At 58.8% G+C, this 26,654-nt stretch overlaps 4 protein-coding genes across 4 annotated transcripts; 2 read left to right on the top strand and 2 right to left on the bottom strand.

Annotated features, from left to right (window-relative positions):
- Positions 1-1,377: 1,377 nt before the first annotated feature.
- On the top strand, positions 1,378-2,655 carry TMEM190 (transmembrane protein 190). Its single transcript, XM_070402497.1, has 5 exons — positions 1,378-1,435; positions 1,525-1,560; positions 1,950-2,075; positions 2,163-2,247; positions 2,469-2,655. The coding sequence occupies exons 1-5, from the start codon at positions 1,378-1,380 to the stop codon at positions 2,653-2,655; spliced, it is 492 nt and encodes a 163-aa protein (XP_070258598.1).
- A 986-nt stretch (positions 2,656-3,641) lies between these two features.
- Positions 3,642-8,495, bottom strand: TMEM238 (transmembrane protein 238). The gene is made up of 2 exons (XM_070401604.1): positions 7,928-8,495; positions 3,642-3,742 (listed from the first exon to the last, which is right to left on the bottom strand). The coding sequence occupies exon 1, from the start codon at positions 8,472-8,474 to the stop codon at positions 7,935-7,937; it is 540 nt and encodes a 179-aa protein (XP_070257705.1). The 5' UTR covers positions 8,475-8,495; the 3' UTR covers positions 3,642-3,742; positions 7,928-7,934.
- A 1,628-nt stretch (positions 8,496-10,123) lies between these two features.
- RPL28 (ribosomal protein L28) lies at positions 10,124-12,804 on the top strand. The gene is made up of 4 exons (XM_070401605.1): positions 10,124-10,216; positions 10,570-10,658; positions 10,765-10,888; positions 12,555-12,804. Exons 2-4 carry the CDS (start codon positions 10,578-10,580, stop codon positions 12,761-12,763), a joined length of 414 nt encoding a protein of 137 aa, XP_070257706.1. The 5' UTR covers positions 10,124-10,216; positions 10,570-10,577; the 3' UTR covers positions 12,764-12,804.
- Positions 12,805-17,831: 5,027 nt separating this feature from the next.
- UBE2S (ubiquitin conjugating enzyme E2 S) lies at positions 17,832-21,883 on the bottom strand. Its single transcript, XM_070401603.1, is given in 5 exon segments — positions 17,832-18,085; positions 18,087-18,290; positions 19,287-19,477; positions 20,943-21,090; positions 21,700-21,883. Coding segments are annotated over 5 exon segments (672 nt in total). The 5' UTR covers positions 21,703-21,883; the 3' UTR covers positions 17,832-17,959.
- Positions 21,884-26,654: the final 4,771 nt, after the last annotated feature.

The raw sequence follows: 26,654 nt of genomic DNA, 5'->3' as shown, positions 1-26,654 counted from the left end.
GGGGTGACGGGGCCGGCGGGCCGCAGAGGCAGCCCAAACCTGTCATTAGCGGTGAGGGCTGTGACGGTGGGGGCCCCCCCAGTCCCCAGCCGCGGTCCCGGGCCGGCAGCCCCGCCCCCCACCCCCTCCTTGATCCCTGAGGAATCCCGGGAATTGGAAGTGGGTCCAGATGATGTTGACACAGGAAATGGTCAGCAGCTGCCCGGCCTCGGCCCCACAACCCCTCTGACCCCCACCCCCGGCCCCCTGCCGAGCCCCCTCTGACCTGTGTCATCTCTGACGGAGGCAGCGCGGGGCCCACTCAGCTCCCCGCAGGATGTTTATAGAGGCCGGGACAGTCAGCCTCCGGGGCTTTCCCCAGAAACGGCCGGGGCTCCTGGACAGTTGCCCTCAGACCCACTCCCTGGCTCCCCCACCCCTGGCCTCAGACCCAGGAGCCCAGGCCCCCAGCCCCCTCCTCCCTCAGACCCAGGAGCCCAGGCCCCCAGCCCCTCCTCCCTCAGACCCAGGAGTCCAGGCCCCCCTCCCTTGTAACCCAGGTGTCCTGAGCCCAGGTCCCTCTTCCCTGCTGTGGACACGCACACTCGCTCCCTAGGAGAGCTGAGTGCCTCCCCCCCCCCCCGCCCCCCCCCACTGGGTTGCAGAGCTGGGCAGTGGTTCACTGGGATGAACTGGGACTATGTCCCGGCCCAGCCCCGACATGGGCCCACCCCTGCCTCTCCAGAGGCCAAACCAAGAGCCTGAGGACCTTCCATGCCCCCCCTCCGTTGTGCAGGTGGGGAGACAGGCCGAGGCCGGCAAAGGGTCTCCAGGCCCGTGATCCAGGAGCCACCCTCAGCCCTGGGCCCCGAGAGCCACCTGACAGGCACCGAGCTGCTTACCTATTCCTCCCCAGGGGCCCCGAGTGCCACTGAGGCAGGGGCTCCTGAGCAAGCGGCCGACCCCAGTGTCTCCTGGGCCTCCTCGGTCCCCGGGGCCACCTGGATCCCAGCGAAGTGATGACAGAGCCCAGGGACTCAGACCCCGGGGTCCAGGCCCAGCATTGCCGGGCGGCCTCGCGGTTACTAACCAAGGGGCTCTCTGGGGAGGGGCCCTGGTAGGTAAGGACGAGAGGCTGACACCCCAGCCACCCGCTCTCCACCGGGAGCTATGGGGGCTCTTGGCAGACCCCGCCCCACCCCAGAGCCCCTTCCACCTGCTTCTCAGGTAGCAGCTCTCCAGCAGGCAGGCATGACCGGGCTACTGTGACACCCCTTCCTTCTCTCCCAGGGCTAAGGGGCCCCCTGGCAACAGAACTTAGAACCCTGGGCGCTGGGCGGGCTGGGGGATGGCCTTCAGGGTCTCTCACCAGAGGCCCCAGGAGTCTGGGGAGGAGACATGGTGGGCTGGGGGATCCCAGCTTTGAGCCTCTTCCTGCTGATGCAGGGCTCAGTAGGTGAGGGGCCCGGGGAGAGGGTCGGAGGGGCGAGCGGGGGCCGGCCTCAGCCTCCACAGGCCCCTGAAGCCATCTATTTTCCTTCGCAGATGGGAATGGAATCCAGGGATTCTTCTATCCATGGAGTGAGCAGTGGAAGGCTCCCTGGTCCCCAAGGACAGGGGCTGGGGGCCTGGACTCTCGGATCTGAGGGAGGAGGGGCTGGGGGCCTGGGCTCCTGGGTCTGAGGGAGGAGGGGCTGGGGGCCTGGGCTCCTGGGTCTGAGGGAGGAGGGGCTGGGGGCCTGGACTCCTGGGTCTGAGGGAGGAGGGGCTGGGAGCCAGGGCTCCTGGGTCTGAGGGAGGAGGGGCTGGGGGCCTGGGCTCCTGGGTCTGAGGGAGGAGGCTGGGGGCCTGGGCTCCCGGGTCCACGCAGAGCCTGCACTAGGCAGTGATCCAGGGAGTCTGGCCTTGGATCCTGCTTCTCCGTGGCCCTGGGCGCGGCCTCTGACACAGCCCCCCCGTGCCTGGCCCAGGCTGTGAGGGAGACGCGTGGAACCGGGAGAGCTGTGGGGGTCAGGCGGCCATCGAGAACCCCAATCTGTGTCTGCGTCTGCGATGCTGCTACCGAGATGGCCTCTGCTACCACCAGCGGCCGGACGGTGAGTGCCCGTGAGCCGGAGGGCCTGGGGCGGCAGCTGGCTGGCCGCCGGGACCCCGGGGTCTCACAGGGTCCCCGCTTTGTCCAGAGAACATGCGGCTGAAGCACCTGTGGGCGCTGAGCTGGACGTGCGCGGGGCTGCTCTTCATCATCTTCGGCATCTTCCTGTACTGGCGAGTGCGGCTGGGCTGGGTGGGCTGCCTGCCGCGGAGGAGGAGGAGGAGGAGGAGGAGGAGGAGGAGGAGGAGGAGGAGGAAAAGGAGGAGGAGGAGGGGGAGGAGGAGGAGGAGGAGGAGGAGGAAAAGGAGGAGGAGGAGGGGGAGGAGGAGGAGGAGGAGGAGGAGGAGGAGGCAGCAGCCAGGGGCTGGGGCTGAGCGTGCTCCCCTCCCGGCAGGTGGGTCAAGAGCCAGGACATGCACTTCTTTCAATCCAAGCCGCGCTCCACGCCCTCGACCTCTCAGAGCTCCCAGGCGAGGAAGAAGTCCTCGGGCAGCCAGTCCGGCGCCAGCCAGCCTTTGAAGGACGCCCTGGAGGCCTCGGGGACCGAAGAAGCGGAAGAAACAGGAGGGGAGGAGGACTAGGGGCACCCCAAGGGGCACCCCTCAATAAAGACATAGCATCCAGCCCTGGCCGGTGTGGCTCCTCCGTGGTTGAGCGTCGTCGACCTCTGAACCAGGAGGTCCGGGTTCGAATCCCCATCAGGGCACGTGCCCGGGTTGCGGGATCGATCCCCATTGTGTTGGGGCGTGCAGGAGGCAGCCGATCCGTGATTCTCTCTCATCATGGATGTTTCTCTCGCTCTCTCCCCCCTCTCCCTTCCTCTCTCACATCATTAAAAAACATTTAGAAAAATGAACAAGGATACAGCATACAGACACCTGGTCTCTTTGCTGAGAGTGGATGAGGCCTGGAGGCAGGTTGTGTGTGTGTGTGTGTGTGGGGGGGTGGCGGGGGGTAGGGGGTGGTAGGGGGGGCGTTGAGTGGTAGGGCTTGGGCTGTGGAAGGGGGTCTGAGATGAGGGAATTGGGGGTGGTCTGAACCAGGCTGAGGGGGCTGTACCCTTCAACATTCTTCCTGACACCCCAGCTCCCCCGCTACTGGTACCATGTGACCCTCCTAGCATTTCCCAGGCTTCCCACCGAGCACAGATGGGGGTCCCTGCAGGACGTGAGCCTCCCCCAGCGGACAGCCTGACCTCCCAGACCCCCCATGGTCCAGCAGAAGGTTTCTGGGACGTGCGGTACAGTTCAAGACCCACCTGAACCCCGACCCTCCTTCCTCCCTCCCCCCTCTCCTTTCTCGGCGCCAGAGCCATGGTCCACCTCCCCTCCCTGTCTTTCCCCCAGTAAACATCATTGCAAGTCTAATTTGCCCCTCGGTCTGCTTCTGGGAGGGGCCCAAATGAACAGAGGGGCCTGGGAGGGGGGCGTCTGGGCCGGGAGGGTGGGTCAGGGCTGGAGAACCTGGGGCCTGGGATCCTCAGTGCATGTGGATGTGACCTAGCCCACTCGGGCCTCCCGCCCCCTGCCCCAGCGGCGTCCCTCTCCCAGACAGACAAGCAGAGATGGGGAGGCAGTCATTTATGCGGGTGACAAAGGAGTGCAGGGCGGTATCCCGGCGGCAAAGCTGCATCCCAGCGGGTCCTCACAGGTGCATCCTTGGCTTCGTCTGCAGGAGGGAGGGGGGTGTTAGCGGCCGCTGGGGACCCCATAGCCCTGCGTTCTCCGCACCCACCACCCAGCGGCCTCAGGGACACCGGGGAAGCCCTTTGCACCCGCTTCAGCCCCTCACCCACGGCCTGACACACCGCCCACAGTCTCCTCAGCCCTCCACGCCCTGGTCGGCTGCAGCGCGCATGTGACTTTAACTCACCGGGACACAGTGGTCCAGGTGGGGAACGAGACCAGGAGAGACAGAGGTGCAGGGACGAAAAGAGATGTGGGAGACAGGGAGAGAGACACAAGGACAGAGGGAGGGAGAGAGAGGGAGACAGGCAGAGACTGAGGAAGAAGACAAGGAGCAAATGACAAAGGGTGGGTGCACGGCCACTCAACTCGTTTTGGTCCCAGAGTGGGAGGAGAGGCACTGGAGCCAGGGCCTGTGGGTCCTTCTGTTAAAATTCAAGTTCTCTGTCCTTCATGTGCTGGGAGTACCTCACCCTTCCCATTGAGGAGGAGTTCTATGTCTGGATCCCATCCACCCATCCACCCATCCATCCACTTATCCATCCACCCATCCACCCATCCATCCACTTATCCATCCATCTACCATCCATCCATCCATCCATCCATCCATCCATCCATCCATCCATCCACCTTTCCATGCATCCATCCATCCATCCATCCACCCACCTTTCCATCTATCCATCCATCCTTTCCATCCATCTATCCTTTCCATCCATCCATCCATCCTTCCATCCATCCATCCTTCCATCCATCCATCCTTCCATCCATCCATCCTTCCATCCATCCATCCACTCATCCATCTATCCATCCATCCATCCATCCATCCATCTATCCATCGATCCATCAATCCATCCATCCATCCATCCATCCATCCATCCATCCACTCATCCATCCATCCATCCATCCATCCACTCATCCATCCATCCATCCATCCATCCATCCATCCATCCATCCATCCACCTTTCCATCCATCCATCCATCCATCCATCCACTCATCCATCCATCCATCCATCCATCCATCCATCCATCCAATCATTTACCCAACCATCCTTCCACCCATTCATTCATTCATCCATCCATCCAACCATCCATCCACCCACCACCCATATCTCTATCCAACCATATCCACTCATTCCTTCATGGTCTACACGAAAGTCAGCTTGGCCAGTTTCTGGCAGGCAGCTCCAGCAGTGGAGGTCCACCAGCTGTGAGACTTCTGGGTAAGGATTTCCAGGGGTAATTGTAACCACAGGTGGCGGTTTCTGAATTATATGCCACATTTGTGCTAGCTCCTGCTTCACCTATTGCACAGCTGTTCACCCTCTCTTAGAATGGTTTCCTCACCTGAACCACAGAACAGAGCATAGGACTGGAGTGACTATTTTCTCAATTCTCAGAGAGAAGGGTATATGACTAGCATTGTTCTGGATGTATAAAACATAAGTTAGTTAATCACTTACAGAGAATCTTGGGATGTTAGATTTCAATTATGTTATGGAATCCTCATTTGAGAAAATGATTCAGTCACTCATCCATTCATTTGTTCCATCCATCTATTCACCATTAACAAACCCAACCATCCACTTATCCATATGCCTATCTATCTCTCAAACTATCCAACCAGCCACCCATTCACCCATCCACCTATCCAATCATATCCATCCATCCACACATCCATCAACCAATTCATCCACCGATCCATATCCACCCATCAACCAACCCATTCATTTACCAAGCCACCCATCCACCCATCAACTAATCCGTCCATCCACCCATCGATTCAACTATCCATTTGTTCATCCACGCATCCACCAACCAATCCACTCATCTCCTAGCCAACCATCTATCCACCCACCCACCCAGCCATCCATCCATTCAATTACCCATTTGTTCACCCATCCAGCCACACACACCCTCACCCGGGGAATCACGAACCTCTGATTTCTTGGGTTCACTTTTTTTGCTGGCAAGTGCTAAGCACATAGACACCAGGGACCCAGGCCTCCCCCACAAGGGGCTCCCTGGTGGGTGGGAGTGGCAGTACCAACACACAGAGATGCAACACAGGATGATACAAACAACAGCGTGGAACCCACAGTATGAAGACCCAGAGAAAGGCATCGAGGTTGAGTTGGACCTTAAAGGACACATGGGAAGTGTTCTGTGGAGCAGGGCCAGTCCTGCGGCAGGGAGAGCAGGGATAGACGCCAACGGGCGTGAGAACCCGGCTGTCGTGGTCTGAGGGATGTTGTCATGACCGCGGAGAAGGCAGGAGATGTGGCGCGGAGACAGAGCAGGCCCACGTGTCCGTGACTGGAGTGGGTGTCACCAGAGGGCGACGGGGACCCACAACAGGCCTTCGGGGACAGGAGTGCATGCCGGAGAGTGTGTTTAGGAAAGGGAATAGGAGGGCGAGGAGGGGTAAAGGGGGGGGGGGGGGGAGACACTTCCCCGTGTCTTGGTCTGTGTCACCGTCACTCTCCTGCTTGGTGGGTCATTTCCAATTTTACCCCCTGTCTCCTTAGACTTCCTTTTTTTTTTCTTTTTTTTAAATCCTCATCCAAGAATATTTTTCCATTGATTTGTATTTTATTTTATTTTTTTTAAATATATTTCTTTATTGATTTCAGAAAGGAAAGGAGAAGGAGAGATAGAAACATCAATGATGAGAGAGAATCATTGACTGGCTGCCTCCTGCACACCCCCAACCGGGGAACGAGCCCACAACCCAGGCATGTGCCCTCGGCCAGAATCAAACCCGGAACCCCTCAGTCCGCAGGCTGGCACTCTATCCACTGAGCCAAGCCGGCCAGGGCTCCATTAGAGAGAGTGGAAGAGAGGGAGAAAGACAGAGAGAAAGGTCGATGTGAGAGAAACACATTGACTGGTTGCCTGCTGCATGAGCCCCAACCAGGGCCCAGGCCAGGGAGGAACCTGCAACCGAGGTCCGGGCCCTTGACCAGGATCGAACCCACATAGAACCCAGGACCCTTTGTTTTGCAGGCCGACGCTCTATCCACGGAGCCAAACCAGCCAGGGCTAGACTTTCTTTCTTTTAAAAAAAAAAAATTTTTTTTTAAATTGATTTCAGAGAGGAAGGGAGAGGGAGAGGAGAAACATTCTCATCATTGATCAGCTGTCTCCTGCACGCCCCCTACTGGGGATGGAGCAGCAACCCCGGCATGTGCCCTGGAGCGGAAGCTAACTGGGGACCCTTCAATCCGCAGGACAACGCTCTATCCACTGAGCAACACCAGCTAGGGCTCTCCTTACACTTTCTGTCTGAAGAATCCCAGCTGTGTACCCTTGGGCAAGAGGTGGCACCGTTTGGGGCTTCAGCGCCCTCCGCTGGGGTGGGGCTGGAAGACTCGGGTTGCCAGGCTACAGGGACTCGCCCTCATCTCCTGGGGCAGCGGGGGAGCAGGGTCTCACCGTGCCTCCCAAGTCTGCGCCCCTGCCCGCTCGCTCTCTCCATCCTCGGGATCTCTGCTTCTCTCTGGGCCTGGGCCTGTGTCTCTCCATCTTTCCCTGGGTCTCTCTAATTCAGTGGTTCTCAACCTTCCTCATACCGCGACCCTTTAGTACAGTTCCTCATGTTGTGGGGACCCCCAACCATAAAATTATTTTCGTTGCTACTTCATCACTGTAATTTTACTACTGTTATGAATCGTCATGTAAATATCTGCTATGCAGGATGTCTTTTCATTGTTACAAATTGAACATAATGAAAGCATAGTGATGAATCACAAAAACAATATGTAGCCCTGACTGGTTTGGCTCAGTGGATAGAGCGTCCTCCTGCGGACTGAAGGGTCCCAGGTTCGATTCCGGTCACGGGCACCAAAAATAAAACAAAACGAAACAAACAATATGTAATTATATATGTGTTTCCGATGGTCTTAGGCGACCCCTGTGAAAGGGTCGTTCGACCCCCAAAGGGGTCGCGACCCACAGGTTGAGAACCGCTGCTCTAATTCCATCTCCCCCGAAGCCCCGCCCTCCTTCCCTTTGTCCCCCGCCCTCCCCTCCCTTAGGCCTCTCCATCTCTCCAACGCTTCCACTGTCCCTCCCCTCGGTCCCTCCCTCTCTCCCCTCGCTCTCTCCATCTCTCCAACTCCCCCACTGTCCCTCCCCTCGGCTTCTCCCCGCCCGCCTCCCGGCCCCTCACCTCGGGCTCACTCGGTGCCGGTGCCCGGCGCCCCGGGCGCAGCCTCGAGCGTGGCGAGCTGTAAGCGCACGCGGCGGGAGCCGGCGCCGGGCTGGGGCGCGCGCGGGGCCCGGCACGCTCCCCGGGCTCCGGGCGCGGCGCGCTGGCCGGCGGCGGAGGAGGCGGGCGCCGACCAGCGGCGGGACAGCTTGCGCGCCAGGCGGGCGAGCGCCGAGGGCCGCAGGCCGTAGTCGCGCTCGAGCTCCTGGCGGGAGATCTCGATGTTGCCCGTGTACCAGAGGATCCAGCCCAGCAGGCTCATGAAGACGAGCAGCGCGCCCGAGTAGATGAGCAGGTCGCCGAAGTCGCGGCCGCGCACCTGCAGCTGCGCGAACACGCCGGTCAGCAGCGCCGCCATGCCCGCCACGTCCAGCGCCACGGCCAGCAGCAGCGCCACGCGGCAGCGGCCCAGGCCCGACGAGGGCGCGGGCGCGGCGGCCGGCGGGGACGCGGCCCCGGGCGGGGGGCCCTGCGAGACGCACACGGCCGGCGCCGCCGCCATGGCCATGCTTCGCCGCGCTGGCTCCGGGCGGACAGTTTTCCGGGTACCGCCCGGCCAGGGGCGGGGTCGGGGACGGCGCCAGGTGTGCCCCGCGAGCCATCCGGTCATCTGAGCTGGGCGGCTGCGGGCCGGGCCTGGCCGGGGTTTCCGTGCAGGGTCTGGGGCTGAGGCATTAGGGGGGCCCAGGGCCCCTGCACCCCAAGGAGCAGAAGCAACACGTTGTCAACATTGAGGACGCTGTAATGGAGCCAGCGCAGGGCAGGGCAGGGCGCAGGGGAAGCCTGGCCCTGTTCTGCTCAGCCCGCCCCCAGGCGCCTCCCGTGCACGCACGGTGGGGTCAGGTGGGATCAAAAGCAAGGCTCAGACCAGGCCCTCAACCCCAAGGAGCTGTGGGACGCGGGCTCACGCATGGCCCGTCCCCTGGAGCCTCCTGGGGGCCACTCCCAGCCGAAGGCACAGAGGTGGACCGTTCACAGGACTCTGACCCCGCCGTCGGGTTCATGAACCTTATGTTCATGGCGGTGACAGAAGGCACGGTCGCTGCTTTTGTGCATCAGGGGCTCCGCCAGGTCCTGTGCTGGGGAGGCTTCAGACTGAGGACTGAGACACATCAAGATGACCTTGAAAACAAACAGGATCAAAAGGAACAGAAAGTAGGCTCCCAGGAAGTTTAATGGGGTGGAATCTAGTGGACTTATAGGGAGAATGGGGAGGGGGCTGAGCGGACAGGTATGGGACCCCCTGCAGTGGTTCTCAACCTTCTGGCCCTTTAAATACAGTTCCTCATGTTGTGACCCCCCCCAACCATAAAATTATTTTCGTTGCTACTTCATAACTGTAATGTTGCTACTGTGATGAATCGTCATGTAAATATCTGATATGCAGGATGGTCTCTTAGGCGACCCCTGTGAAAGGGTCAGTCTACCCCCAAAGGGGTCGCGACCCACGGGTTGAGAACCGCTGCAAAGGAACGAACCAAGGGCTTTCCCAGGCCAATCTCTTTTCCTCCAAACAATTCGCCCTTAGAGGAAACCCACGCTCCCCTGGGTGGCTGTCTGCGACGAGTCAGGTCTAGCTTCTCTCCAGACCCAGCACTTCAAGACTTTATTCCTAAAGAACCCTGGAGAGGGGAAATGAGGGGCCTGCCGGGGTTCGGAAGGGTTCCCAACGTGCCGGAACAGCCCGAGCCCGGCAGGGGCCAATAGGAAAGGCTGCCACCCTTTCCGAAGAGCATTTCCGGAGAGTTCCGAAGGCGCCCGAGCGAGCCTTCGTCGGCAATAGCCGAGAGCTTACGGAGAAGACCGGAAGCACCAGGCCTTGGCTTAAAAGAGTTCACGCACTCAACATGTTCATTCATAAACATAAACTCTGAAACAAATGTTTACTTAGCGCCCATCCTGTGCCAAGCGCTGGGTGAGCAGTCCTAGGGGAGAGGCCGCTGACGAAAGGGCTGTACCCAGTTGGAAATCCAGTCGTAAAGTTCCGGAAACAAACGAGCGGTCCCGGAAAGGTGCAGCCCCGCGTCTGAGAACCCGCCTTCGGGTCTCTGGCCGAAGAGTTCCGAAGGTTCCGAGCGGGGTGCGACGGGAAGGCGGAAACAGCCGAACGTTGCCGAGCCGCCTCGGAGGCGGGATCGGGAGGCGACGCGCGCGTTCCCAGAGAGGAAACGGAAATGCGTATGGGTATTAAAGGCGTCGCCCCGCCCCTTGCGTGCCTCTTTCCGTCTCCGGCTGCCGCAGCGTGAGGAGGTAAGCGGAGGCCTTGCGCCCGCCCGCGTGGCCGTGACTTGCGCCCCCAGCCCCGTGTTTGCTCCTGTCGGCCTTTCTCATTGCGCCCCTCGCGTCCTTGGCTGCCCGCCCCCCCCCCCCCGGCCCCGCTACCGGAAGACGCGGTGGGTTCTCACGTTCTTCCCCGCAGTCAGTCTCGGCGCCGAAGTTCAGCCCCTCCGCCTTAGGTCGCCCAGCCCCGGCCTGGCAGGTTCCTTGGCGCTGTCTGCCCCCAGGGTGCCCGCTTCCGCCAGGTCCGGGCTCACATCCTCCCTCGGTTGTCCTGGTGGGGCCCGGCGTCGGCTTGACACCTCCCCGCGCCCCTCTCCCCGCAGCTGCCGCCATGTCTGCCCACCTGCAATGGATGATCGTGCGGAACTGCTCCAGCTTCCTGATCAAGAGGAACAAGCAGACGTACAGCACCGTACGTGGGGCTGGGACTCCTGGGTCGGAGGAAAGCGCTTTCGCGGGCTCCGTGACCCCCTCCCCCGCCCACCTCTTCACGACCCCCATGCGTCCTCCCTCCCCAGGAACCCAATAACCTGAAGGCCCGCAACTCCTTTCGCTACAATGGGCTGATTCACCGCAAGACGGTGGGCGTGGAGCCGGCGCCCGACGGCAAAGGGGTGGTGGTCATCATGAAGCGGAGATCCGGTGAGCGTTGCCCCGGCTCGGCCCAGGTCGGGGCCGGGAGCTGTGGGTGGTCAGCGTTGGGCGAGGGGAGTAATGCTGCCCCTGGGACTCCTGGGTCAGGGTATTCCCTCTGGGAAGCTGCTCTCTCCTTGGCCATCCCGCCCTCGGTGGGCGCTGGCTGGGCCTTTTTCACTTGTTTTGTCCTCTGCAAAGTGGAGGAATTAGCAAGACCTGCCCAGTATGTGCTGGTGGTTAGGAGGAAATTACAGGGTTGCTCAGGAGCCAGTGTTTTAAGGTTAGAGCCTTCAAACCGCCCAGCTGGGGGTGGGTGTCTCCATCTCAGTGCCGGTGGGAAAATTTAGGCAAATCGGTGAGCCTCCTGCTAGCTCCCACTTGCAGGTGACAGGCTGGGTTGGAAACAGCAGTTTAAACCACCCCCCACCCCCCATTCCTCTGTGGGCTCAAGGAGAGCATCCGCCCCCATAAACTGCACCTCTAGGCATTTGGGTGTCTTGGAAGAGCTCTGGGAGGTCGGAGTCATGGGCATCGGACTGCCACCACTTCTGTTCGTTGGGGTGGTTTTTAAGAGGAATGAGCTTTTCCCGGGTCCCTGGCGAGGGCCAGATTCCATTTGGGGTCGGGTTTCAGCGCCCGGTTCAGTGTCAGCTGTGGCCTTGGCCTGCCAGTTCCTGATGGCAGGGACTCCTGCCCACCCTGTAGGAGGAGGTTCCCCTTCTCGGGGTCGCAGCCCCGGAGCACCCACTCCCTGGTGCCAGGGGGCTTCTCGGTGTTCACGCTCCTCATTCTGATGTGTCGGGTCCTAAACACTTGCCCGTCTTGGTTTGCCCAGTGGCCTTTCCCAGACTGTCAGGAACTAGACTGACCTGGGCAGTTACTGTCAGCCATACCCTTGGCATGGAGGCGGGTCCTTGGCTGAATTCTGGGCAGCGGAGTCCGGACTCCCCCTGTGCACCAGGCTCCCCACTCCTGGCCTGCGGTGGCTCCCTGTCACCCCCGAGTCAGGGCCAGGCCTTGGCTTGGCCTTTCAGACCCTTGTTCAGAGTCGGTGCCTTGGGCCCGGGAGGCTGGGGCCGGGAGAGGAGGCAGCTGCCGTGCTTGGAGGGTCACTAACAGGCCAGCACGGTGCCGAGTGCCGCCTCACCTCTGTGCGTGCTGTGTGTGTGTGTGTGTGTGTGTGTGTGTGTGTGTGAGACTTTGGACAGAAGTGCTCATCCTGTGTCTGCTCAAGTGAGGTGGTGGGGGTTGCTGTGTCTCACACATAGCGATGGGGAGGTGCCTGTGGCCTGGCCCTGGGGGAGTGTCCCGGGAATCTTTTTTTTTTTTTTTTGATATATTTTTATTGATTCCAGAGAGGAAGGGAAATAGAAACATCATTGATGAGAGAGCCATTGATTGGCTGCCTCCTGCATGTTCCCTACTGGGGTCGAGCCCACAACATGGGCATGTGCCCTTAACTGGAATTGAACCATGACCCTTCAGTCTGTAGGCCAACTCTCTATCCACTGAGCAAACCAGCCAGGGCTGTCCCGGGAATCTGTGGAGAAGGAGCTGGCTGCCTACCAGGCTTACAGCTGTGGCACTCGGGTTCTCAGGATGCCATGGTGCCCTCGCACCTGGGAGTGCATTAAAGGCCGAGGCCACCTCACTGACCCTTCGCCCCCACTAGGCCAGCGAAAGCCCGCCACCTCCTACGTGCGCACCACCATCAACAAGAACGCCCGGGCCACCCTGAGCAGCATCCGGCACATGATCCGCAAGAACAAGTACCGCCCGGATCTGCGCATGGCCGCCATCCGCAGGGCCAGCGCCATCCTGCGCAGCCAGAAGCCCGTGATGGTGAAGAGGAAGCGGGCCCGCCCCACCAAGAGCTCCTGAGCACCCGTCCCCCTAAAGCAATAAAGTGTCTGCCAGCTCTCCTCATCCTCTCCTGGCCTCAGTGTGTGGGACCCAGGCCCTGTCACTAGAGCTGTCAGCTTTTCTCTGGGGCTCCCACACCTACGGGTACTGAACAAAAGTGTGTTGGGGCTGAGGGGCCAGGTCTGGGGCAGGGAGACCCTAGCAAGTAAACAGACCTCTAGTGACTGGCTGTCTCAGCATCTGTGCTCCCAGGGGAGGGCTGGGGGCTGGTGCAAATTCCTGCATTCTGCATCAGATGACCACAGTGTGTCAAATCAAAAGTGCAGATTGAACAAGGAAAGTCCTCAGAATCCCTCACTGCTAGAAGGACTTGACCGCTTCAAGACCTTACGTGAGTTTTCTGTCCCTGAACATTTAGATGAATTTCCTAAGGGTGTGGGTGTGGCCTAAGTCAGCACACGGTCGGTCCACTCACTGCACTTAAGCTCCAGCCCTGTCTATGGCCAGCGGAGGTGGGAGTGGTTACCATCCAAGTCTTTTGAATTTATTTCAGGGAGAGGGAGAGATAGAAATATTGATGAGAAAGAATCATGGATCGGCTGCCTCCTGCACACCGCCTTCTGGGAATGGAGCCTGCCACCCAGGCATGTGCCCTGACCAGGAGTCAAACCAGTGACCTGCCCAGCGTGGGGCATGCAGGAGGCAGCGGATTAATGATTGTCATTGATATTTCTATCTCCCTCTCTGAAATAAAAAGTACATTTAAAAAAATGTATTCTCCTAGCCCGTGGTTGGCAAACTGCGACTCTTTGGCCCCTTGAGTGTGGCTCTTCCTAAGCCTTAGGAGGACCCTAATTAAGTTAATAACAATGTACCTGCCTATATAGTTTAAGTTTAAAAAATTTGGCTCTCAGAAAAAATATCAGTCGTCGTACTGTTGATATTTGGCTCTATTGACTAATGAGTTTGTCCTAGCCTCTCACCCTCTTACCCCCTCTGCCTGGGTGCCTCAAGTCTCTTGGTATTTATCAACCTGTGATCAATCACAGGTGTCAACCACCACCGCTGCCACTAGCTGTGTGTCCTCGGGCAAGTAACTAGACCTCTCTGTGCATCTGTTGTCAAAATCTAGGGGGTTAATGAACACAGTGCTGAGACCAGAGCCTGCACACAGTAAGTTCTCCGTCATTCAGTGGAGAACATAAGCCCTGTGAGCCGCTGGACCTCTCATACATGCCCTGTGTGTACACATACATGTGCGGAATGGCCACTTCTCATTCAAATGCCTCAGCCCCAAAGCGGGTGGCATATGCACTTCACAGACACAGAAACGGGTCTTGTTGGGGGACAGTCACTGATACCACAGGTCCTGACACGTGTTTTTCCTACCTGCTCTGTGCCAGAGGCCGAGGGTCTAGCATCAAGGAGACCCCCATCGCTGCCCTCAGGGACCCGTGCAGAGATGAGACCCTTGCTCCTGTTCCACTCCACAGCTTTGGTCCAGGGCCTCTGAGGACGCCTGCTGGGCTCCGGGCCCAAAGCCCTGCCTCCAGGGGCAGACTGCATGCAAAGGCAGAGTTCCTCCTGGCCCCTCCAATCCTCCCAGTGAGTGGATGTGACCCCGCCCACTTCTTGCCAGACCTTTGTTTTATTTGGAAGCAACCTTGCCCAGAACCCTCCTGCAGTTCCCATGCCTGCCAGTGAAGGGCAGACCCGTCAGTGCCACATCCGCCTCGCCTTCCTGCACCCAGATGCCCGGGGCATCTGCACTGGCGAAGGCTACACATGACAGCGTGGTCGGGGGGTCCGGGACGGGTGATGCGAAGGATAGCACACCCGTGAGGCACACCTCTATGGATCAGGCAGAGGCGGCTCAGGCAGGGAAGGGCTGCAGTGCTGATGGGGAGAGACTTCCAGGGGTGGCCTGCTGGGTACCGGACGCTGCTTGTTGGTTAGAATATGTATATACCGGTATATAATATGTGTGTGTGTGTGTGTGTGTGTGTGTGTGTGTGTATCCATCCATCCCAAGGGCCACGGTGCAGCAGACCACCTGCGGGGAGGCCAGGGAGTTCAGACACCGCTATGCTCGCCTTTGCCTTAACTCAGAGATGGTAGCCCTGAGTGAACTGGACTTGGCGGTGAGGGCTCACTCGGGGGCAGTGCCCAGTCCCTGCAGGCCGAGTATATAATTTTTTTTAGGAGGAAGAGAGAGAAACATCAGATTGCTGTTCCACCCATTTATGCATTCACTGGTTGATTTTTTTTTTAACGTCATTTTATTGGAACTACCTTTTTTAAAAAATATATCTTTTATTGAATTTTTTACAGAGAGGAAGGGAGAGGGAAAAAGAGAAACATTGATCAGCTGCCTCCTGCACACTCCCTACTGGGGATGTGCCCACAACCAAGGTACATGCCCTTGACTGGAATCGAACCTGGGACCCTTCAGTCTGCAGGCTGAGGCTCTATCCACTGAACCAAACCTGTTAGGGCGGAACTACCTTTTTTTGTTTGTTTTGTTCATCCTCACCCAAGAATATTTTTCCATTGATGTTTAGGGAGAGTGGAAGAGAGAGGGAAAGACAGAAACATCAATGTGAGAGAAACACATTGACTGGTTGCCTCCTGCACGCACGCGACGAGGGAGGAGCCTGCAACCAAGGTACGTGCCCTTGACCAGAATCAAACCTGGGACCCATTGGTCCACAGGCTGACACTCTATCCATGAGCCAACCCGGCTAGGGCTGGTTGATGCTTGTATGTCCCTCCACTGGAAATTAAACCCACAACCCTGGGGTATTGGGACGCTGCTTTAACCAACTGAGCCTGGGCTAGAAGAACATATATTTCAGTTTGCTGCCCGTCCAGTGTAGCTCAGTGGTTGAGTGTCAACTTATGAACCAGGAGGTCATAGTTCAATTCCTGGTCATTGCACATGCCTAGGTAGCAAGAGGCAGCTGATCGATGATTCTCTCTCATTGATGTTTCTATCTCCCTCTCCCTTCCTCTCTGAAGTAAAAAATATATTTTTAAAAATATAATCAAAATATATTTAAAAGAAGTTTGCTCACATTAGCTTGTGTTTATCCAGAAAAATATACAAGCAGGTGATAACATTGGTTGTCCTGATTAAGAGTACTGGGTGTTGGGAAGAAAGGACTGGAGAGAGAGCCTTTTTTTAAAAAATATGTATTTTTAAAAAATATGTTTTATTGATTTTTTACAGAGAGGAAGGGAGAGGGATAGAGAGTTAGAAACATCGATGAGAGAGAAACATCAATCAGCTGCCTCCTGCACGCCCCCTAGTGCGGATCGAGCCCACAACCCTGGGCATGTGCTCTTTACCAGAATCGAAGCTCAGACCCTTCAGTCCACAGGCCGATGCTCTATATCCACCAAGCCAAACTGGCTATGGCAAGGGAGCCATTTCTTAGTGGATACCTTGACCTTAAAATTAAAAATTCTTTGCTTTTCTTATTTTAGGGAGGGAGGGAGGGAGGGAAGGAGAGAAACATCGATGTGAGAAACACCGTTTGGTTACCTCCTGTATGTGCTCCCACCAAGGGTCAAGCCCACAACCTATCTATGTGCCCTGACCCACAGCCTTCCACTGCTGGGAGCCATGCTCCAAGCAACGGAACCATACTGGCCAGGGCGATCTTTGCCTTAAGAAAAATATCATATATATACACACACAGACATCCCTATGCATATACTGGGAATCGAACCCTGACCTCCTGGTTCATAAGTTGACACTCAACCACTGGGCCATACTGGAACAGGCTATAGTTAAGTGAGTTTTGACAAATTTGTGCATCCATGGGACCATAACAGGACTTGGAATAGCCCTAGCTGGTGTGGCTCAGTGGATAGAGCATTGGCCTGGGGACTGAAGGGTCCCGGGTTCGATTCCAGTCAAGGGCACATGCCCGGGGTTGAGGCTCAATCCCCAGTGGGGAGCATGCAACCAATCAATGATTCTCATCAGTGATGTTTCTCTCTCCCCTCTTCTCTGAAATTAATACAAAATATATATTTTTGCCGAAACCGGTTTGGCTCAGTGGATAGAGCGTCGGCCTGTGGACTGAAAGGTCCCAGGTTCAAGTCCAGTCGAGGGCATGTACCTGGGTTGCGGGCACATCCCCAATGGGAGATGTGCAGGAGGCGGCTGATTGATGTTTCTATCATCGATGTTTCTAACTCTCTCCCTTCCTCTCTGTAAAAAACCAATAAAATATATTTAAATATATATATATATATATATATATTTTTTTAAAGACTTGCATATGCTCACCTCCCCCCCAAAAAACTTTCCCATGCCCCTCATTTGAGCCTCCCTGATCCCAGACTGCCAGTGATCTGCTCTCAGCCATGAGTGATTAGTTTGGCCTGTTCTAGAATTTCATACAAATAGGATTGAATGTTTTACACTTTTCAGCCGTTAATAGTTTTGAGACCCATCCATGTTTTCTGTATCAATACTTTGCTGAGTGAGATTGCATCGTATGAATTCACAATTCCTTCTCTCATTCAACTATTGAACATTTGGGTCATTTCCAGTTTTTTCATTTTATGAGTTTTTTTTAAATCCTCACCCGAGGGTGTCTTTAAAGTTGATTTTAGAGAAAGGGAAGAGGAAAACTCAGATCAGCAGTCTTCTGTATGCCTTGACTGGGGATCGAACCTGCAACCTTTAGTGCATGGGATGGTCTTCCTATCAACTGAGCCACCTGGCCAGGGATTATAATTTTTGACCCTGGGCCCTGGGGGCCCTACACAAGCCAACCAAATGATGGATAATGGACAAGAAACAGGCTAAGCCGGCGGGGAGCTCCCATGCCCTCCCCTCCCCGGGAGAGGGCAGAACCTTAAATATTGGGGTATGTTCCTGCAATCACGTCATCGCCTGGTTAATCCAGAGCACGCCTCACCAGCCGAGACCAGAGGTGGCCCCAGAGCTCCATGAGGGGTCTGCTGAGCTGAGGGGCCCCGTGCGGTGGGACTGCGTGTGGACCTGAGGCGGGGAGGCCAGCTGCTCTGAGCCCCGGCAGAGGCTGGTCTGGGCACGAAGAGGCACCGCAGCTGCTTGCTTTTCCAACTTTATTTAGAAAAACAAATCCGGGTCCCAGTGCCCCCCTCCCCCACCCCAGCCATAACTTAAATAACTTAGAGACAGAGTTGAGGGTCGGGCGGGTGTGGAGGAAGCACCCACTACAGCCGCCGCAGAGCCCGCTTCTTGTCCGTCTTCTTCTTGGCCGCCAGCTTCTTGTCGCGCTCGCCTGCGTGCTTCTTGGCCATGGGCCCCTCAGCCCCTCCCGGGCCCCCAGGGGCCGCGGGGGTCGGTGGAGGAGGCCGAGGCTGCACTGGCCAGGGAGCGGCTGGCCTCGGGCCTCCCGCCGCTGGGCCCACCGGCTCCCCCGTGGATCTCCGTGAGCAGGCGGGCGCGGGCCGCGTACTCCTCGTAGTTCTCCAAGAGCAGGCGGCCCGCCTCCTCGTTGAGGGCGGACTCAGGGTTGGGGTGGATCAGCAGGCACTTGATGGTCTGTGGGGAGAGAGCCAGGGTCAGGGGGGCCAGACACCAAAACGCCAGTGATTGAGGGAAGGGCTTCCCCAACCTGAGTGATGGGACATTTCAGGACTCACACCTGGACCTGTTGGACTCCAGAGCTGTCACTGGGTGAGCAGGAACCCCAAGTGCAGTCACAGACTCGGGCTGGGCAGCACCACACCCCACAGGCACCAGGATGTAAGGGGCCCCTCCACCTCCTCTAAAAGGGAGCAGGTGCCCTGACCTGTCTGGCCTGTCACGGGGCCAGCACCTGGCCCAGCAGACATCACTGCCACAAGCAGGCCCCCAGGCCTGACCCTCATCTGACCACTGCACCCCAAGCCCGAGACCCTGGTGGCCATCGGTGTCCCCGGGCAGCCAGCACTGACACTAGGGAGGAGGGAAGAGCTGGAGGTCTGTTTACCTTGGAGCTCACTCCTCCCCCAAGCCCTGCAGGAACCCAACTCCCCGTCCTCCCAACCACCTGCCCCAGGGGCTCATTAAATTCCGTTTTCAAATTCTTAGGCTTGAGGGGTAGGGAGGCAGCAGGCCTGCAAGGCCCTGGGAGCAGGGTGCAGTCCAGGGCGCCTCCATCTTGGCCTGCCTGTCGCTGCCCCCCCCCCCCCCCCCCCCCCACTCCATGATTACACGTGTCCCCAGAGGGGCACCCCTGGCTGAGAAAGGATGTTCTGTGAGAACATTCTGGAATGACAGGCGACTGCACAAACTTTGTGGCTACTGAACAGCCAGCCAACTGTGCCCTTCAGAACAGTCACATCTCGTCCCTCACCACCGTTCAGCGCGGAGTGCCCCGGGCCCCGAACACCCTGTACAGCGTACGGGGTGTCCTGGGTCCACCGGGCAGGGCCAACGCAATGCCTCACTTTTCCAGAAAAGCTGGAACCTGGGTTTCCCACGTGGGCCCCCCACTACCAGAGCTGACTTCAGAGAAGCCACGCTCGGCATCACGGGGCCCGGGGCCGGACTCACCAGCAGCACGTGCCGGATGCCCAGCTCAGCCGTCCAGTCCCTCTTGAGCACGTTGACGCAGATCTCGCCGTTGGCGCCCACGTTCGGGTGGAAGATCTTGGTCAGGAAGTAGCCCTTGGGCGGGGAGGCAGGGAAGTCCTTCCCCAGCAGGAGTTTCATACGGAACAGGCCTCCGGCGTACGGGGTCCCCTCTGTGTGTGGGGAGGGGGCCAGGTCAGGGGGCACAGGACTCCCAGCACCCGCAAACCCCCAAAGCCCCGTCTCCTCGTTCCGGCTGTAATACAAGTCCCCTGCCGCCTCCTCCAGACTGGGGAGCAGGACGGGCTAGGCTCCCCAGGGTCTGCAGGCACCCCCGTGCGTTAGCCCCTGACCGTGGCCCCACTGGCATCACCCCAAGTGCTGGTCTGCACCCTGGACGCCTCTCCTCTCCCAAGTGAAGCCCCAGCCCCACCCCCTTCCCAAAAGGCACCGACACACCCACTTGTGCTCCCAGGAAAACATCCACCTGGAAGCCCTGAGGGCAAATGACAGACAAGGCTCTCGGCCTTGCACTTGACCAGGCAAAAAGCCGTGGGTGTGTTGGAGACCCAGGGCCTTCCTGTGCCGTCCCAACATCTGACCCCTCCGCACCCACTGTCCCCACCACCGGCCGCAGTGGTCGCCCGCCTCCAGCTTCTACCTCCCCCTCCCACCCACCACTGAAGTCACAGTGAGCTCTGCAGGGACCATCACACCTGCTTCACACCCGCCAACAGCTTCCTCTCCAAATCCCTACAGAGGCCCTATAACAGGGGTCCTCAAACTTTTTAAACAGGGGCCAGTTCACTGGCCCTCAGACCGTTGGAGGGCCGGACTATAGTTTAAAAAAAAACTATGAACCAATTCCTATGCACACTGCACATATCTTATTTTGAAGTAAAAAAACAAAACGGGAACAAATACAGTATTTGTATTTGCAAGTGGCCTGCGGGCTGTAGTTTGAGGACCCCGGCCCTATAAGGTCTGCTCCCTAATGGCTTCACGGGTTCTTCTTCTTCTTTGCTTCTATGAAGTGCCCACCGTCCCCCACTGCCCCCCTCATGAAGCACAGCAGGAATCACCTCCACTGTGGCCCCCGTCCCCCACCCCCGACTGGGCGCTTCACCACCTTCTTGTAGCACCTCGGCTTCCGTGTGGAAGTTAATAACAGAAGGCGGTGCACCTGAAACACGGGTCAGGTCTGCACGATGGACCACTACCCGCACCACCCGATACTACTGTGACCTCCCCAGCGCCTGTCCCTGCGGAATCAGGTCCCAGCCAACCCCGCCCTCCAGGCTGTGCTGCTGCGCTCGCCCCCCCCTGAACTCCCACCCCCCGGAGGTCCTGGGGAGCCTTGTCTGCCAGCCTTGCCCCTGCCCAGGTAAGGCCTCCGTCGAATGCTCCTGTGGCCACCAGGCCTGTCCCCCTGGCTTACACAAGTGCACAGGGTCACTTGTCACCTGTGAGGCTCTGCCCTGCAGACCGGGCACCTGCAGAAGAGGAGGCCTGCCTGTCCCGTCTGCCATTAGGTCCCCAGCAGCCGACAGAGTCCAGTGTACAACGGGCCTTCCTTCTCTCGTCCCACAGAAGGAAAGTCTAGCAAGCGCGCCCCTCCCTGCTCCACCCCACACTCACCAGGGCCCTCGATGGTGACCTGCAGGTCCGTGAGGTCCTCTTCGTTGGGAAAGACCTTGATGCCATCGGGAGGGTCCGTGGTCAGCGTCGTCACCTCCTTGTACACCAGGCGGATGATGTGGGGGGGCAGGTTCTCCACGTTGGAGTTCTGGGCACAGAGAGGAGGAGGTGAGAGGCCGGCAGAACCGGGCCGTGCAGGACGCTGTCCCAGGCTGTCAACCACCCCGGGCTCGCAGGCCCCCCCCCCCTGGAGTGCTGCACCCGGCCGTCCCAGGCTGAGCGCCCTCCGCAGACGAGGGCGGTTCTCCGAGGGGGGGTGGCGGGTGGCTCCATGCCCCCCAGGAGCCCCCGAAGCCCGTCCGTTGCCCCGTACGGGCCGCCAATGATTCCGGATTAAGCCGAGGCCTACCCTGTCCCCCTTCCCCCCCTAATCTTGGTAAAATAGCCCTGCAAACCCAGGATCGGGCCTGGAGAGGGCAGCGGAGCGTCCTTGCTCCCGGAATACCCACGGACGGGCTACAAAGCCCGGACAGCAGCCCCCCATCGCCCCACGGCTCAGCCGGGCCTTCCCTCCAAGGAACCTGCGGGCCGCCCCGGCTCCTGCCCCACCTACAGGGAGGCCTGTGGGCACATCCCCGGCCCAGGACCCCCAGGCAGGCCCTCCTACCCCGAGGCCGTCCGCAAAGGGCTCCCGAGACCCCGCCTCCTCCTCCAGGGGGCCTCCCACCGCCCCTCCGGGCCTGGCCGCGGAGCTCACCATGACTGCGGCCGGCCGGGGGCGGGTCCCCCCGGCCCCCTTCCTGCGTTCTCTGGGCCGCCGGCCGGGGCGGGGGGCCCAACTGCTGCCGCTGCGGCCCTAGCGAGGCCCCGGCAGCTCCTCTCCGCTCCCCGCCGCCTCCGACGCCGCCACGCACTTCGCCGCAGGTACGCTCGCCCCAGGTGCCGGCCGCACTGAACCGGCGGCGCGCGCAGGCGCCCTTTTATAGCAGCCCGAGGCGACGCCCCCTCGCGGCCCCGGTGGGCGGGGACTCGGCCCGTGACGTCAGCACGCACAGTCCTCGGCGTTAGGCGCGCTCGCCCCCTTTCCGTAAGTTTAGAGCGGAAGCGGGAGACGCTGGGGAGAGGGCCGGGAGCTTGCCGGTCAACTGGGACACGGGGGGTCGGAATGGGGACCCCCAGGATATAGAGGAAATGAAAAGGGGTAGAAGAGGGGAAAAGAACGCGAGAGGTGACGCGACCGCTGATTGGCCCGTTTGAATGCGACGCCGCCAGGGCCGGCGTACGCACGCACGCCCTTACGCTCCGGAGATTGCGCACGCGACTAACGGTCGGCCGGGGTTTCCGGGCGGGGCGAGGGCAGGCGGTTCTCGGGGGGTTTTAAACGGATGATGGACGGCGCTCTGGCCAATAGGAACGAGCAATCCTGGGATGGCGTCACGAGGCTCACACCGGCCAATTCTCATAGGAAAAGGCGGTGCCAGGGGGGCGGGGAGTTTGGAGAGCGACCAATGAGGCCCTGCCTAGCACGGACCCAGCCGTTTTTTATATATGCAAATGAGGTGCGCGCAGGGGCCGCCCGCGCCACCGCCTCCTCAGCCCGAGGAGGGGGTGGGCGCTGGGATCGATCTATTCTACATCCTTCCCGGAGGCGCCATTTTGTGCTGGGGATGACCTGTGACCTGTGTCGCGTGTTGTGGAGACCAGTCAGGGCGGCCTCGAAGCCTTGGAAGCCTGTCCCCCGGTGTGTGACCCCTGACCCTGGCCAGGCGTCAGTCACGCACGACGCCAGGCCTCAGTTACCCCACGTGGGAGTTGTGCGCGGTGAACTCTCCCGATGCTGGAAAAAGAAGGCGGCAGCGCTCCCAGGCCTCGGAGGGCACGGCCGCCTCTGGGACGGACCCACGGCCGCCCGCCTCCGGGTCTGCACCAGGACTCGCCTTCCCTGACCCGGAAGTGGACGCGCAGTTGCCGGGACAGGGGGGCACCTCCAGGCCTCAGTTAACAAAATGGCCGCAACGGTGGAAAAGGGGGACCTGTGTTGACGCCGGGAGACGAGGCCCAAGTGGCTTCGCTGGTTCATCAGAACATGGCGGCCGGGGTGCCCACGCCAGGGCCTCTCAGCGCAGCAAAGCCCGGCTGAAGAGACCAATGGCGACCAGGTTCCGGACAAGGAGGCAGGAAGGCCCAGAGCCACCCCCCGAGGTGCAGTCAGAAGCTGGGGGCTCGGCAGGGCCGACATTCCCCGCACCTGCCCTTCAGGCTCAGCCCATTGAACAGACAGGGACACTGAGGAGCTGCCAGTGACCAGCCCACCCGCCCCCGCCCCAGTCAGGCGGGGCAGAGAGGTAGCTTGGAAATCCCACCAGGTGCACAGGATGGGGATGAGGACAATGGCTGCGGCCCTGGCTGGCATGGCTCAGTGGTTAGAGCGGCCGCCAGTGCATCGAAGGGCCGTGGGTGCCATTCCCGCCAAGGGCAGGGGTCTAGGTTGCAGATCAGACCCCCAGCCTGGTCAATGTTTCTATCTCAACCCCCCTCTCTGAAAAGCAATGGGAAAAATATCCTCAGGTGAAGATTAACAACAAAAATAATCTATAATAATAAAAGCATAATATGCAAATCGGGCCGAATGACCGAACAGCAGAACAACCGTCCAGACGACCTTACTGGGGACCACGCTATGACACCCACTGGCACCAGGCCAGCCAAGGCAGGTGCTATGCAATTGGTCGGGGGGGGCCCTGCCATCACCTCACGATCGTCCTGCAGAGGGAGGCCCAGGCCACCCTCTGTGGGGTGATCGATGAGGGGGCTCTGCAATGGATTGCCCCAAAGAGGGAGGCCCAGGCCACCATCTGGCTGGAGCTGTGGCAGGTGGGCGGGGCCTCCCTCTGTGGGCAATTGATCTGGGGGCCCTGCAATTGATCACCCCACAGAGGGAGGCCCGGGCCAGGCCTAGGGACCCTACCCAAGGGGTCCAGGATTGTGAGAGGGTGCAGGCCGGGCTGAGGGGACGCCCCCCCCCCCCCCCCCCGCACGATTTTGTGCACTGGGCTTCTAGTAATAATAATTGACTATATGCTTGCCATGTGCCAGGTAGTTTCTAGTTCCTTGGCGTGGTTGATCTGTAGCATCTTGTCAGGCACGTTTTTTATGATTCCCCTCTGGACATCTGCATTCATTCAGAAAAAAAGTTTTAAAAAATATATTATTTAATTTAAAATATATATATTTTTAAATGTATTTTTTACAATATTTTTTATTGATTTCAGAGAAGAAGGGAGAGAGAGGAACATCAATGAGAGAATCGATCAGCTGCCTCCTGCCTGCCCCACACCAGGGGTGGAGCCCGCAACCCAGGCACGTGTCCTGACCGGGAATCGAACTGTGACCCCCTGGTTCCTAGAGCAATGCTCACCCACTGAGCCACGCCGGCGGGGCAATACACTATTTTTGAGCACCTGTCGTGTGGCAGGTTGGATGCTATGGGGATGGGGATATGGCAGAAAGTCAAATGGAGCTGCATTGTGTGTGTGGGGGGGGGGGGGGGGCGGGGAGCCAGGCAGTGAGCAAGTAAGAACATGCCATCATGTGGGCGAGTGGTAAAGCCTGAAGGAAGATAGGGTCAGGGGATGGGGGGGGGAGGGGGTGCTATTTGACCTTGGCCAGGCAGAGAAGGCCTCTCTGAGAAAGGCCCGTGTGGGCTACAGGAAGGTCTATGGGAAAAGCATTTTGACAAGAAGGCCCAGCAGGTGCAACGGCCCAGGGTGGGGATCTTGCCTGGTGTTTTGGGGGGCAACACCACAAAGCCAGCGAGGCAGGGTCAGAGTGAGCTGGGAGGTGCAGGGCCCTGAAGTCTGGGAGGTGAGGGGGAGCGGCAGTGAATGTCAAGTACCTGGGCTGTGGGGAGCAGTATGTTCTTTCCTTCCAAGCGCTGGGGAGCCATGGAGGTCTGACAGTGTGACTCCACCTGACTGTCAGGCAGGAACAGAGAAGCCAGTGATGTGAGAGAGCAATTTGTTGAGGGACCTGGCCAGTGTGGCCCAGTGGTTGAGCATCGACCTATGAACCAGGAGGTCACAGTTTGATTCCTGGTCAGGGCACATGCAAGAATCAACCAAAGAATGCATTTATAAGTGGAACAACAAATTGATCTCTCTCTCAAAAATAAAAGGTAAGTGTTGGGAGGACGTGGAAGAACTGGAACCCGCACACACAGCTGGTTTGAAAAAGAGCCTGCGGATTCCTCAAATGGCTAAGCAGAGACACCGCCTGGTCCAGCAGTCCCGCCGGCAGGGATGCATCCTGGAGAGATGAGCTAAGGGGGTGGGCACGCAGGGCCAGGCTCTGCAGACCAAGGGGGGCTCACCGGAGCCCCAGGGAGCCAGGGAGGGGTTCTGACGTGGAGGCGTGAGTGGGTTTGCTGCTCACAGTGAGACTCCAGTCTGGCTGCCGGGCCCGGCCTGGACCGGGGGCCCAGGAAGCAGGCAGTTGGTTGAGGCTTAGGCTATGCTGGCGGCCATGGTGGCTGGAGAGGAGGGAGGCCATCTGGGAACCGCTCCGTGGTGAGCCTTCTGAGTGGGTTTGGGGGACTGGAATTGACCGGGGTGGGGCAAGATGGGGAGGGGAAGGGGGCGGAGTATCAGCGACTCAGAGTCTTTTGTACAATGAAACCCAATGGCCCCAGCGGCTGGAATGCTAGCTTCAGAAATTAATCTTCACGTCTTCTGTTCATCTGTGTGAAATTACAAAGTACATGCCTGGAGGGGAAGTCCCGCCCCGTCACTGAAGAGCCAGAAGAGAAAGGGGGAGTTTGGGCTCCAGGCCTCCTTGGCCCTCGGCACGCGTCCCCCTCAGGTGCCCGCCGGCCGGAACATCTGGACAATTACACAGGCTCCTTTGTCCGCATCCCCACGCGCTGCCTCGGTGCGTGCAGATGAGCAGCTAAGCTGCTCCACAGGAATGCGCCCAGCTCTCCAGCATTCTCACCCAGCCTTCCCGCCAGCCCTGGGTGCGGCTGGAGGCTGGCAGCACGCGAGAGCGTTTGTCTCCTGCACAGCTGTGAGCTTTTCCAGAGGAGAAATTCCTAGAAGTGGAATCGGGATCAGAGAGTTTGTGGTTCTGTGAGCAGCCCTTGGCAGGGTTCTGCTGATTTGCATAACCTGCCAGGGGTGCCCACGGCCTCAGACCGTCAGTAAGCCTGGGACTGTCCCAGGGAGAGAAGGGATGACATCAAGAGATGTTCATTATGATCAGAATTGAAGCAGGGTCGGGGGGCTGGGGACGCTGGGGGAGAGGATTGTAGCCGGGCGGCCAGGGTGGACGGTCACCAGGTCGGAGACATGAATTCAGATATAAATGAAGCCAGTGGTTGAGCGTCAGCCTGTGACCAGAAGGTCGAGGTTCAGTTCCCAGTCAGGCCACATGCCAGGGTTGAGGGAGGGGGCGTGCAGGAGGCAGCCAATCAATGATTCTCTCTCATCATTGATGCTTCTCTCTCTCCCTTCCTCTCTGAAATCAAAAAATATATATATTTTAAAGTGGAATAACAAATTGATGTTATTTTTCTCTCTCTAAAAAAATCAATAAATAAAAACTGATGTTATAAAAATATATATAATGTTTAAAAAGAAGTGGAGCCCTGTCGGCTGGTGTGGCTCAGTGGTTGAGCATTGACCTATGAACCAGGCGATCACAGTTTGAGTCTAGGTC

Source organism: Myotis yumanensis, unplaced genomic scaffold (genome assembly GCF_028538775.1).
Source record: "Myotis yumanensis isolate MYYU_CA2020_CCGP unplaced genomic scaffold, mMyoYum1.0.hap1 SCAF_23, whole genome shotgun sequence".
In the NCBI taxonomy this organism is placed as follows: domain Eukaryota; kingdom Metazoa; phylum Chordata; class Mammalia; order Chiroptera; family Vespertilionidae; genus Myotis; species Myotis yumanensis.
This window is presented reverse-complemented; position numbering and strand designations above follow the sequence as displayed.

Bases quoted from the DNA above. Each gene is read 5' to 3' on its own strand.
- TMEM190 (XM_070402497.1), top strand. From the start codon at position 1,378: ATGGTGGGCTGGGGGATCCCAGCTTTGAGCCTCTTCCTGCTGATGCAG. The intron at 2,076-2,162 runs GTGAGTGCCCGT...CGCTTTGTCCAG, and splicing joins CTACCACCAGCGGCCGGACG to AGAACATGCGGCTGAAGCAC. The intron at 2,248-2,468 runs GCGAGTGCGGCT...CCCTCCCGGCAG, and splicing joins TTCGGCATCTTCCTGTACTG to GTGGGTCAAGAGCCAGGACA.
- TMEM238 (XM_070401604.1), bottom strand. From the start codon at position 8,474: ATGGCCATGGCGGCGGCGCCGGCCGTGTGCGTCTCGCAGGGCCCCCCG.
- RPL28 (XM_070401605.1), top strand. From the start codon at position 10,578: ATGTCTGCCCACCTGCAATGGATGATCGTGCGGAACTGCTCCAGCTTC. The intron at 10,659-10,764 runs GTACGTGGGGCT...CTCCCTCCCCAG, and splicing joins ACAAGCAGACGTACAGCACC to GAACCCAATAACCTGAAGGC. The intron at 10,889-12,554 runs GTGAGCGTTGCC...CGCCCCCACTAG, and splicing joins CATCATGAAGCGGAGATCCG to GCCAGCGAAAGCCCGCCACC.